A 12603-nucleotide genomic window follows, 5' to 3' on the forward strand; every position below is an offset into this window, starting at 1 on the left:
GAGTTGCCATTATCAGCTCTGATCAATAAATCTGAAGGAAAAATAAAAAGAGGAAATCCCAACTCAGGGGAGTCCCAGCCAGCAAACATTTCCTGAGAAAGAAAACACTCATAAATCTGCCACGTCAGCAGCTCCCAGGGTTTGCTCACACCCCAGGATTTGTCACTGCAAGGAGGAGCTGCCAGAGCTGGGTTTGCATGGATCCTCCAAGAGCTGCCTTGGGAAGGACAGTGGGAACTGCTGTTTTCTAGGAATCTTCCTCAAAAGATGGGTGGTTTGAAGGGATGCTTTCAGAAACCCACCCAGAGCTGATGGTGGGGATGGAAAATCTCCTGGGCTCTTACCCAGCTGGGGGTGAGCTTTGCTGCCATGGTTTTCTGGCCCTGATGCTGCAGCTGGATTGATATTTATTGTTGCCATTGGAATGTGAGGTTAATTTAAAAATAAAATTTGAGGATGGATTGATGCTGGTAAGGGCAGGGGTAGTGCAGGTGAAGGATTAAGCTCACAGCCAGGGAGTGGTGCAGAAATGCTTTGGTGAGCCCTGTCCTGGTTGGATTCCTGACAGGCTCTTAGTCTCATCAGCTGGAAAATCTTGAAACAAATACAGCAGATTCAGTGCTGGTGTCTCTGCTGAGGAGCATTATCCACACAAGGACTCCTAAGGGGATGCACTAAGTTGCTCAAGTGCCTTGGTTTAGGATTTAAACTATCTTGCACTGCAAGTATCTGGAAAGGAATGAAAACTTTGTTTATTTTGCAGTGTGTTACTTCCTTTAATTATTCAGCAGACCTCTGGCAACACCTGATTTATCTTCTCTTTGCCTTGCTGCTGTAGCAGCTGTGATCATCAGTTGTTGGAGTGACACCTATGCAGATTAGTTCCTTTTTCCCTAGAAATATCTGTTCTTTATGGCTTTGGTGTCACACAAGTGTGGCTCTTGTTTCCTGTTAGTGCCTTAAACTCATACTAAATCTATGGCTTGGTGTCTGTGTGAAGGAGTTCTTTGCAGCAGGGCTTAGACCCATTTCAGTGTCTCCTGGGACTGAAGGAAGTTTAATGCTGTTATTTTAGAGAGAGCCTGAGCATGTCATAGGCAGCCTGACCAATAATGTTCTACCCTAAGTAGGGATTCAAGCTATAAATCTATTTCATACAGCATGAAGAAACACTTAGGCCAGGCAGAGGGATGCAGTGCCACGCCAGGAGTACAAGGTTTGCAAACAGCTCTCTGAAATGAAGACTAGCACAGCTATGAATCTTAGCAGAGCTGCTCTGAAAGGTTTCCCTACCTCAATTTCCCTGATTTTAATTAGATTTTGCAACTTCTAGTAGATTAGAGTGTCACTGTACAAATTGGGTGAAAGTTGAGACCTTCCCTCAGAAGATTGAGGACCTCCAATGCACTGATAGCCCTAATGTTTGCTCATTATTTTTGCAGGCAAATGGAGATTTAGCTTTGTTTATCTGTGGGATTAGTGGTTGGGATTGGCTTTGAAGCCCTGAGGATTATATTCTGATGTTTGTGCACAACACTTGAGGAAATCTCTGCATTCCTGGGAGCATTACCAGCAGTGCTCATCGGCGCAGGGACAGCGGCTCAGTGGCAGCTGTGACAGTGGCACCTGGGGCACCCTGAGCTCTCTGTGCCCCCTTGGGGCACTGGGGGAGGGTGAAAGGAGCTGTCCACCCTTGCTGGGGCTTTGGGATCAGCCCCTGATCCAGCCCTGCCCCCTTCCATCCGTGCCAGCCCTGCCCTGGGGCGGGGATGCCAGGGTGGCACAGTGGCCACAGGGGTGGCTGCTCCCAGCCACAGCCACCTGGGCTGGTTTAAAGCAGTGATTTAGAGCTGCACTCTCTGTGTCCTGGTCCCTGAGCCTGCCAGCTCAGGCACAGCTCATTGGTTATATGGGCAGAGATGGGTTTGGTCCCTGGTGTTTGCTGATTTCTGCTCTTTTTATCAAGCTTGGTTCCTCCCAGGGCTCCCTCTGATCAATCTCATCCCATTAGAGGTCAGGTTCATTGGGAAAGGGTTTATTCCAGTTCTTAAACCTGTTTCTCACTGGGCCCCTGTGGGGTGTGTGTCCCCACAGGGTGTGAGGATGCTGCTGGGGAGGTGCTGGGGGCATCCCTGGATGTGATGCTCAGGGAATCCTGGATGTGCCAGGGGTTCCAGAAAGCTCCATTTCAGCCTGGATGTGATGCTCAGGGAGTCCTGGATGTGCCAAGGGTTCCAGGGAGCTCCATTTCAGCCTGGATGTGATGCTCAGGGGATCCTCAGTGTGTCAGGGGTTCCAGGGAGCTCCATTTCAGCCTGGATGTGATGCTCAGGGAATCCTGGGTGTGCCAGGGGTTCCAGGGAGTGGCTGCACAGGCTGAGGCTCTCCTGCCCTCAGTTCAGCTGAGTTTTCACCACTGGGAGCTAATCTACTCCCCATAAATTCAGGTAATGATCACATCCTGGCTGAATTTCTATTTCTGATGATACAATTTCTGTTTCTGATGTTTCTGTTTCTGTTTCTGGTGATGTAATTTCTCTTTTAATTTCATTTTCTCTGTAATTTCTCTGATGTACTCCAAGAATGGGCTCTCAGCTGGAGACCTCAGTGTCTTCCTGAGCAGCTCTTGGTGAATCACTGGATGAAGTTCCCAAAGCTGAGGAGCCGGGGGAACTGGAGCTGTTTGGGCTGTATTCCCTCAGATCAGGGTCAGAACCTGAAGTGATTATGAGAATATTGAGAGCTGCACACTTGAACCACCTGTTCTAGAAGTTGAGGCAGCGATAAAGAAATGTAAAGCAGAAATAAGGATATCTGTGGGATAATAATACACAAAAGCCTGTCTTGGATTTTAACATTTTAATGTGGGTGATTTTTTTAAGTTCAGCAATTTATTAACCAATAACATCCTTAAAGGTTCTTCTTTTTTTCACTGTTATTATCATCTTCATTTTTGCATTTGAGTGTTTATTCTTTTCTTAGTTACAGCATCTCGGATTTTTTTCTGTCCTTTCCTGGAGGAGTAATGAAAACCAAAAATACCCCACAGTAATGAGAACCAATAGTGTACAAAGATTAACGTCACAAACCCATCACTGACCTCAATAACATTTCACAACATTTAGTTTTCATTACAGTGCAATGTTACTGCAGGCTTTTTTACATGAACTTCTGAAGAAAAATATATGATAGGGCTTTCCAAAAATACACACATGTTGGGAAATAAGACTTTTAAATCAAGAGTTTTACACATCCACTGATCACATTTGACGAATCAGATGTATGGAATTAATTACTCTGAATCACAGCAGAGCAGACTTAAACACTTAGAAAACAAAGATTTTCTGCTTTGCTGGTACAGACACGTGTCATGCCTTCTTCAAAAGGTGCATTCTGACTTTTAGTGCTATTTGCTCCCTTTGGATGATGAAAGAAAATTCAATTTTTAAATTGTATTTGTAAAAAGTATTGCTTGGCATGGAGCGTAGGAAAGAACATTTAGAACAGGTTGATCTGTAACACCACGAGCAGTCTGTTTTCTATCAATGATTCCTAGCCAGCTTATTAAACAGATTTATACAATGAAAGAATCTAATAACAAAAACATTCACCTCCTTTATTACTTGGCATTATTTATGGCTCTTACTTTTTTTTAGCTACCTTTTTATATATAGGAATCTGCCAACATTGTATTTATAAAGTTTATGTACTAGCAGCATTTGTTGGGCAGGGATTTGGGTTGTTTTATGTTTCTTTCCTCCTACACTTCTTATTACTAAATCTATATACAAATGCTTGTAAAGATTTAAAAAAGACACCAAATATAATACCCTGGAGAAGATGGAATGCTTGAAAAATTAATTAATTCTGGAGAAACAGAGTTTTTAACGTGCATACATTTTAGATATTCTCTCAATAATAATAAAAAATAATGGTGCTTAAGACTGAGGCTATTCCAAGGCTTAACTGTGTTCCCCAGAATCCTCAGTGTTGAATCATAGATGGGGAAGTGTTTACACACTGTGAAATCAAAAGTTCATCCTATGACTGTCCATTCAAAGCTCTAAATATCCATAATTGCTGTCCAAAGAACAACTTTTGTCTTGCAGAGCTCCTTCCTTCCTTCCCTCCTTCCTCCCTGCTGTCTGTGCCTCTGTCTCAAGGCGATGGGGCCACAATGGCACAATTGTGACCATGGGTGGGGGCTCATGGCAGCCCCTGAGCCTTGCCCTGCCTGGCCTCCAGTGCCAGCTCTTGGCTCTGGCACCCAGGCTGGCTTGGGCCTGGCACAGACATAAATAACAGGGAATCAAATGGAATAAAATGGAATAAAATGGTCTCCTTCCCCTATGGATTGGTGTGTCGTGGCAGACCAGTTCAGCCTCTGTGTGGCTCTGCTCAGAGCAGCCCAGCATGGACATGTCTGTTTTTCTAGAAAGCTCCTCTGTGTGCACAGGAAAATCCTTTTGCTGGTGTTGGAAACACCTTGAGATGCCCCTTCTGTGTTTGGAGAGAGAAATAAGGGATTGCATGGGCAAGGAAGGGAAATGGGGATGGTGGAATTCTCGTGGCAGCAAAGTCAGGACAGAGTGTGGGGCTTGTCCAGGCTGCAGCAGGGGGAACAGGGAATCCCTGGGAGATCCAAGCTGCAGGCACAGGGAGCTGCTGCTTTCCCCAGGCACAACAGTGGAGAACTGTTCAAATAAATAAAAAGTGAGAGGCAGAAAGAGGGCAGGTTTTGTCCTGAGCTCCCTGGGTTGGAAATGCAGCTGTTGGGAGCTCCAGTGGCTGCTGTGTCCCCACGAGGGGTCAGGGAGTCCTTGGTGCCCCCTCCCACCTGAAGCTGGGCTGGTTTATAAATGATCTGTCTGATGCTGGCTCTTGGTTTGCCTTTTGTCTCACCCTCCCAGGAACGTTCCCCCTGAATGCCCAGGCTCCAGCTATTTCAGAAGAAAACCTTTCTTTTTTTTCCCACTGAGGTTAACCAAGCCTCCTTCTGTTTTGCTGTGCTCAGCAGTTCAGGCCAAAGTTTACAAGAAAGGTAATTACAGTCTTACTTCTAATTGTAATTAACTAGGAGTAAAGAATCAAAATAATCCAGCTACTCTTTTGCTGAACCAGAGCATTATATATAATGTGACAAGGAGAATGCCTTGCCCTTCAGCCATTCATTTTAGCAGCTCTGTTATTCCTAAATTAACTAAACCTCTGGTGTCAGAGGGGAGGGAAAATGAATCAGCTCTGAGATTTCATTGGAATACTTTGCCCATGGTTGTGTCAGAATGTGCAAGGCTTTTGAAGCACTTCAGCTTATGATAAATTAGGAACACATAATGAAGAAAATCAGGAACTCCAAATAAAGAGGTCAGAAGTGAAAAATGTTGGCAGTGAATTACAGGCATTTCTGGTCTCATGAAGACCAAAACTTGAGCTTTTGAAGGGAGCCTTTCCCTTTTATTTCCAAAGGTGTTGGAGCAGTGTGAGTGTGGCAGGGGGTTCAGGGGTTTAGGGGCTGCAGTGCCCCAAGGATGTCACTGTCATCTCTGTCAGTGGGGGGAGAGACACTTGGAGGAACAAATGGATTCATGCTCAACATAGGGTGAAGATGGGAAACATTTTAGCTCTTTAATTTCTAATTCTATTCACTGATTATGACCCTGGACTCAATTCTGAACATCTGACAAACGCTGCTCTTTCCAAACTCTTTATTTAGCAGGGATTCGTGTCCTGGTTTCTTACCTGGCATCACCTGTGCCATGGTCACTGTCCCTGGTGGCAGCAGCCAGGCCCAAAGGATCTGGGGGGGCACAAGGCTCAATGGTGCCATTGGTGACAAAGAGAGGACTTGGCCAAGCCTTGAAAAGGCAGTGAAATGTCAGATATCCACATTTAAAGCCCCGACCAGGGCGGATTCTCCTCGTGCTGCAGCACTTCCACAGCCAAAAGCCCAAGTGCCAGGGACCTTGGCAGCATCACTGGGGGATCTTCCTTTAGAGATGAGCTATTCTGGAACAATTTCCCCACTGTATGTGGCACAGACAGGCTTTTCTTTGACACCAGACGTGCATGTCTTCTTGCTCCAGCTATTTCTTTCTTGGACAAACATATGTATTGTAGCCAAGGCAAGGAAAATCCCACTCACTATTTATGTTTGAGTTCCCTGTGTCCCATCAACAATATCCCAGTGTACTCCTGGCACCAGAGCATCTTGATCCACATCCAGCACTGTTTTCCTGGATTCCCCTTTGGTCACTTAAGTGCCACAAGCTAATCAGTCTTATTTAGTGCTCTTCCATCCCAGAGGCTCTGTTTTTTGGGCACTGGAGTTGTTTCCTGTCCTTTTTTTCCAATTTTTTACTCAGTAGGGAGCTCCTCTTACAGTGAGTCTGAACTAAGGATAATTATCAGGAGTAGGAACAGATTTTATCTGCTGTCCTGTGACTCTTCCACACTTCCAGGAGCTCACATTTTGATGGGGCTCTGACCACCAGGCAGAGATTTATTATGTGTGCACTATTTGAATATACTGGGAACTTTATGTGGCTCTGAAAGGGCAAAAGCTTTTCACAGGGGAAAAGAATCATGGTGTTGGTGCCTTTCCTTCAAGGCTGCTCTCCTTTGTGGCAATATACAGATGGAGATTAGATTTTCTTTCTCACTTCTTTTTCTGTTTTTCCCTTTCTTTTCCCTTTCCCTTTTTCTTATTTTTCCTTTTTCTTTTCCTTTTTCCCTTATTTTCCTTTTTTCCTTTTTTTTCCTTATTTTCATTTTTTTCTTTTCCTTCTCTTCCTATTTTCCCCTTAATTTCCTTTTTCTTTCCCTTCGTCTTCCCCTTTAATTTATTGGCATAAAAGGTGGCCAGGCACACTCTCCTTCCATATAAATAAATACAGCATTTGCATCAATTAAAAAAAAAAAGCAATGCTATGGGCTCATATTGCATACATTTATTATAGAATACATGAATGCAGATTTATTTTGAGCTGGAATCTGAGTGTTTTTCTTAGCAGAGCTTTGGAGAGCTGCATTTCAAAGGCTCTCTCAGCTCCATAAGTTTTGTGTCCCATCGATGTCAGCCACTGATTTATCTGAGGAATTGTGTTGTTTACAGCACAGACATTAAATCAAAAAACAACTCCCATTGTATCCTGGGCCCAGATAGGCAAAAGCACTTCCTAACTGTGAAACCAGCTGCTCTAATCTTTAATGACTTGGGTTCAGTGGCCAAATCTACTTCTGTGTGCTCTCCTAATGCACCATTAGATTAGTTACTGTCGCTGGAATTGCTGTCGTTCAGCCCCGGTTAGGGAGGATCATGGTATTTTTCATAAATCATTTTTTTTCCCCCTTCTTCTTTTACTGTTTATAGGATAATGGTGCTGCAGCTTTGCAATTGTTTTATGAGGCAGTAATCTTGTTGCTGTGAGGATAAAGCGTGAGGCCAAAGGCAGTGCTTATCTCTGGAGAAGCCAGTTATTATTGCCCAGGAAATCTCTACAAAACATCAATTATCACAGGTTCCACCCCTCTGAAACAGCAGCAGTGAGGTTTTTGTGTCCAAAATGGTCCAAAATGAAACCCAAATGCAGTATTTGGGGGATGCTTTTGCAATCAGTTCCCAGGCTTCTGAAATCAGTGTGTTTGATTAGCAAAGGCCAAAATCCTGGGCTGTTCCTCAGGGCTGCACGTGCAGCTCTGCTCACAGAGCATCCTCAGGCACCAGCACCACCAAAACCAACCAGAACAAGGACCACCCATCCTCCTGAAATCCAGCAGAGAATTCCTGGTTTCTCCTCTCCTTCCAGGTGTCTTTAACTCAGGCTGCAGGAGGAGGATTTCCTGCCTGATGCAGCAGGAATTTACCGCTCATCGCCTTTACCTAAACATTAATAACGATTTTAGGCCTTTCTGCATTTAAAAGCAAGTGGAGGGAGGCAGCTCACAGTGCTAATTATGGTGCTGAGCCTGATTTTTGGGCAGGGAGAGTGATCCAGGCAGTGTCCATCCCCAGGAATCCTGCAGCACTCCCAGGGAAGCGGTGAAACAACACGCGCTGATGCACTCTGTCTTTAAGAGGTTTATTCAATTAACAGTTTAAACTTTCCTTCTATTTTGCCATTTGGTGAAGAGGATCCTTATGCATTTAATAGTTTTATGCATTTACCCATTAGCCCTTTGCAGTGGGCTGGCTGTGCCATTTGGGCAGGGCAGACAGTGATCCATGGCACGTGGCACGGCCGTTTGCAGCTCCCTGACCTCCCCAATCCATCTCCCTGAAGGTTGCTGTCCATTAATCCCACAGCAGCTGCTGCTGCTGCTGCTGCTGCAGCCTCTCGAGGTGGTACCAAGGCAGGTAGCCAAGGATTCAGGTAGCTCCCTGCCCAAGGAGCCCAGATTGGCAGGATATTTTCATCAAAAAAAAGAAAATGACATATGTTTGTTAACCTAAGGACTGCTGATCACTTTAAATACTTTAAATTAATCCAGCTTCATTTGTTAAAACTAGCATCATCTGCTTAGGGACTAAGGGAACACTGGGAACACTTCAAAACAGGAACTGCAGCAAATCTTGCCCTGCTGCCTCGTGCAGGGTTGTCTAAAACTCACTTTGCAGCAATATTAGTTCTTCATATTCCTTATTCACATTCCATGTTAAATTCTGCCGCACAGCACTGTGGCACTTTCCTTCCCTTACCTTGCAGATATTTCTGGCCCTGCTGTGTCCCTGCAGCAGGTCAAGGATTTATTTATCTGCATCCCAGCTGCTTTGAAGGGAGCTGAGGGCAGGATTGGCTCACAATGCACAGGTAAATTCAGGTACTGAATTTGCAGGTTCTTCCCACTATCAGGAGCTTCTGTAAGCCAATATTTTAGATCTGTTTGGCTTCTGATACAGGCTGAGAATAAAATCTTCCCTCAGGGACTGGTGCCACCCTGTATTTGCCTTCTGTCCCTTGTATTCAGGCTGAAGTTGAAGAAGAGAAACAAAATCATTAAAATTTTATGAGTTTTTATACTATAAATGGGCAGCAAGTAGTTACTTTTATCCCAGTTTTACAGGTGTTATTTGTTTATAAATTCTCTGGTAAGCTCAATATGAACAGAGATACCAGAACATTCAGCTGCCTTTAAAAGCAGTGAAAAATCCAGCAAAACTCACTTGAGAGGATGATTTCTACATAATCTCACTGCTTCTGGCACTTTCTCCTGGTAATAATTGTATCATTATAATACCTGTGTTAAATTGAGCAGAATTAATTGATGTAATTTGTGGCAATGTGGGGTTTTGTCTAAAATGCTTTTGTGTATGAAGCAGTAGCTGACAGGGAAAGGAGGTGGCACATCCATGGTTTTTGAAAGGATCTCTGGGGTAGTTCAGCTTCAGAAATAAACCCAGAGGAACCAGCTCCAGCTTTTTCCAAGTTAAAAAGGGTCAGGCCTTCTTCCAAATCTGATGCTACGCAGAGAGTTGGATTTGGGGTGTGGTCCATGAGGCAGGTGTGGTTCTGCAGGAGTTAGTGGGAAATTTTGTGGAAATATTGATTATCTGCAGGTCTTGCAGCAGCCTGCTCTAGTGCAAGGCATCCCTGCCCACGGACCAGCCGACCTCTAAGGTCTTCCCAAGCCAAACCATTCCATGTGCTGGGATCCCAAGCCTCATGTCCCAGCCCAGAGCAGCTCCCCAGAGCCCCCTGTTCTGCTCTGCTCCTCTCTCCTCTGCAGCAGGGTTCTCTCAGGGTTGCTCCATCAGGCTCCTCGGTGGCGGATGTGTTCTCTCCAGCCAAACACGACCACCTGCGAGTTTGTGCTGGTGTTAGCATTTTCATCTGCCATTATTCAAATCCAGCTGGCTCTCCCTTTGAAGTCCTTTCCCTCATGTTAAATGTTAACTCTAATTTCTCTTGGCCAAGGGAACAGATAGTGCATTCTTTCCTGTCTGTGTGATAATGGCCACACTTGTGCTGGCTGCCCTCGGCCCTTCCTGCCGCTCTGGATCCTCGCTCTCCTCCAGAAGGAATTTCCAGGCCCAGCTCTGCTGCAGGGAGTGGGTTTGTCCTGCAGAAAAACTCAGCTTAGCCCTGAGAACTGTCCTTACACATCCATTATCTTGTATGGCCAAAACTCTTCCAAGACTGGGCTTAAGGTAGAGTAAAATTACCAAAATATCGTATTTAGCGGTAAATTTGGAGCAAGCCCAGGGTGTTTTGGGTTTTTCTCAGATTCATGCAGGCTAATGTTTGGCTTTTTCCAGCTGCACTAGTGTTTTTCTAAACATATTTCAGTGCTTATCCTTATTTCAGTGCTTAGCCCTGAGAACTGTCCTTACACATCCCTGATCTCGTATGGCCAAACCTCTCTTCCAAGACTGGACTTAAGGTAGAGTAAAATTACCAAAATATCCCATTTAGGGGTAAATTTGGAGCAAGCCCAGGGTGTTTTGGGTTTTTCTCAGATTCATGCAGGGTAATGTTTGGCTTTTTCCAGCTGCACTAGCATTTTTCTAAACATATTTCAGTGCTTATCCTTGCATTAGGCACAATAGGAATGGAGGGGGGAGACTTGTGACCATTTGAACTTGAAATCCCCAGAGAGCTTTTTATTCTAATAAAACAGCAAAATATTGGATACATGACACCCCTTACATCAAACTCTATCATATTAGGGAAACCTTAGAACTCTGGGCTGCAGTCTGGCCTGATACATTACAATTCATCAGGGATCAGTATGAGAAATAATTACATCTATTTATTTATTCCACTGTCAGAATGTTGACACTAGTTTTTCATATTGTCTCTGTCACGAAGAATCCTAATTAAATAACATGTCAAAGGCATTGATCATACATTTATAAATTTGTTTGATATATCATGGAGGCCCTTTGTTATTAGGAGATATCACAAGATTAAAATTAAAGTTTGCCAAGCCATCTAGCTCGTTCTACACGGGGCTTTTTCCTCCTAATTAACCACAGAATTTTGATGGCTTGTCATTCTGATACTGCACAAAGTGATCTCTTCCTTTTTATTTCAATTTCAGGATACCATTTCCCTTCGACCAAAATCTGGCCAGATAAGTACAATTTTATTAAGCTATGAAATGACAGGCTCCTCCTGTATTGTTTTTTTTCCATTTTTCTGTCCTAATTCCTCTACTTAAGAGGCACTGTCTTATCACAAAGAAGATCAGGAAGAGCTCACCTTCAGTTCTTGTGCTTTCTGCACAAAACAGAACAGGAGCTTTGACCACCCCCATCCTTTCCCCTCTTTTTGTGGCTGAGTTTGGACCCAACCCCAGTCAGGGTCCAATTAGGTGGCCATAGATCCATTAACATCTTTCCAGCTCCTCCACACTCACCCCTTTAGGAAAAACAGATTTTTAGGAAGGTGACAGGGACCAGAAAAATCAGTACTTCAATAGTACAGGTCCTTCCCAAACAAATACAATTTGCAAAGAATCACATTCTCTGCACATCCTACTTGAAAGGATAAAAATGTCAATAAATAGGCATTTGTTGTCCCTTTTTTGATGTGTTTCCTCCCATTTTCCATAAGAACATAAGCTAGGAGGGTTTTACACAGATTTGGTGGCAGAACACATGCATTAAGATTAAGTTTCTTTTTAAAATTTGCATTCTTTGCTTTGTGTGGTTTCCTAAATGGGGCAAGAGGGTTTCTTAGTGTGTCTTAGTATTAAAATCTAAAGTAACAGACCTTCATTCTAATGAGCTTTGTAAATCTGACCTAAAAAGTGTCGCCTGGAGTCTTTGAAATGAGTTTCCTACAACTTCCTCTGATCTGATTGTGTGTTTTAGGGGAGGTTAAATGGGTTAAGATTCTTAGCTGTCCTAAAGCCATTGGAGTGATTCCTTATTAATCTTTTTCACCCCCTAAGACATCATCTACAGATCTAGGCGGATTTAGTACATAAGATAACATAGGCAGCCCTGCCATAACCATCCACACAGCTTCTGAAAGGACAAAAGGGTGACAAAAAAATGCAGAAAGCCTTCCAAAGGTTCATGTTAACAATACTTCCCCAGTCTTTGCCCTGCCTTTATTCAGGCCTGGCTTGTCACAGAAGGGGAGTTTTATCGTCACAGGATGATATCTCTGTAACTTGTGATCTAAATTACAAAGAAGTTTGTTGTGCTCTGTGTCCTATGGCAAAACTTGTGAGCATAAGATGGGCTCTGCAGTTAGCCCTGTCCCTGCTGATAACCAAGAGCTCCTTGTTCCTGCAGGAAGGGGCTTGGCCCCCCTGCCAGCGGCTCCTCCTGCCCACCACCTCCCAAAGGGATTTTCCTCCCAGTCTCCACTGCCCTGCTCCCTGTCCAGGCTGGTGGAGAACTTTTCCAGAGCTTTTACTGAGGGAGAAAAGCTTTAACTGAGTGAGAAAAACGGCCTTTTCACCAAGAAATTGGTGAAAAATTGGTGCTGTTCCTGAAAGTGTTTGAGGCCGGGTTGGACGGAGCTTGGGGCAGCCTGGTCTAGTGCAAGGTGTCCCTGCCCTGATCTGGATTAAATCACCTTTCAATGTTCCTTCCAGCCCAAACTATTCTGTGATTCTAAATAACAGGAAAAAAAAGTGAAAACACAGAGATAG

The 12603-nt window shown here is 44.2% G+C and overlaps 1 protein-coding gene across 12 annotated transcripts in view; it reads left to right on the forward strand.

Annotated features, from left to right (window-relative positions):
- Positions 1–12603, forward strand: part of BCAS3 (BCAS3 microtubule associated cell migration factor) — a 301404-nt gene that overhangs the window by 239001 nt on the left and 49800 nt on the right. The window contains exon 24 of one of the 12 annotated variants that reach the window (XM_054647214.2): positions 11038–11111. The exons of the other annotated variants lie outside the window; for them this stretch is intronic. Coding sequence (XP_054503189.1) covers positions 11038–11096 — 59 coding nt within the window. The 3' untranslated portion in view covers positions 11097–11111. Of the gene's footprint in view, positions 1–11037; positions 11112–12603 lie in introns of those variants that run through there. 12 annotated transcript variants of the gene reach the window in all.

This window comes from Agelaius phoeniceus, chromosome 20, assembly GCF_051311805.1.
Source record: "Agelaius phoeniceus isolate bAgePho1 chromosome 20, bAgePho1.hap1, whole genome shotgun sequence".
Lineage (NCBI taxonomy): Eukaryota > Metazoa > Chordata > Aves > Passeriformes > Icteridae > Agelaius > Agelaius phoeniceus.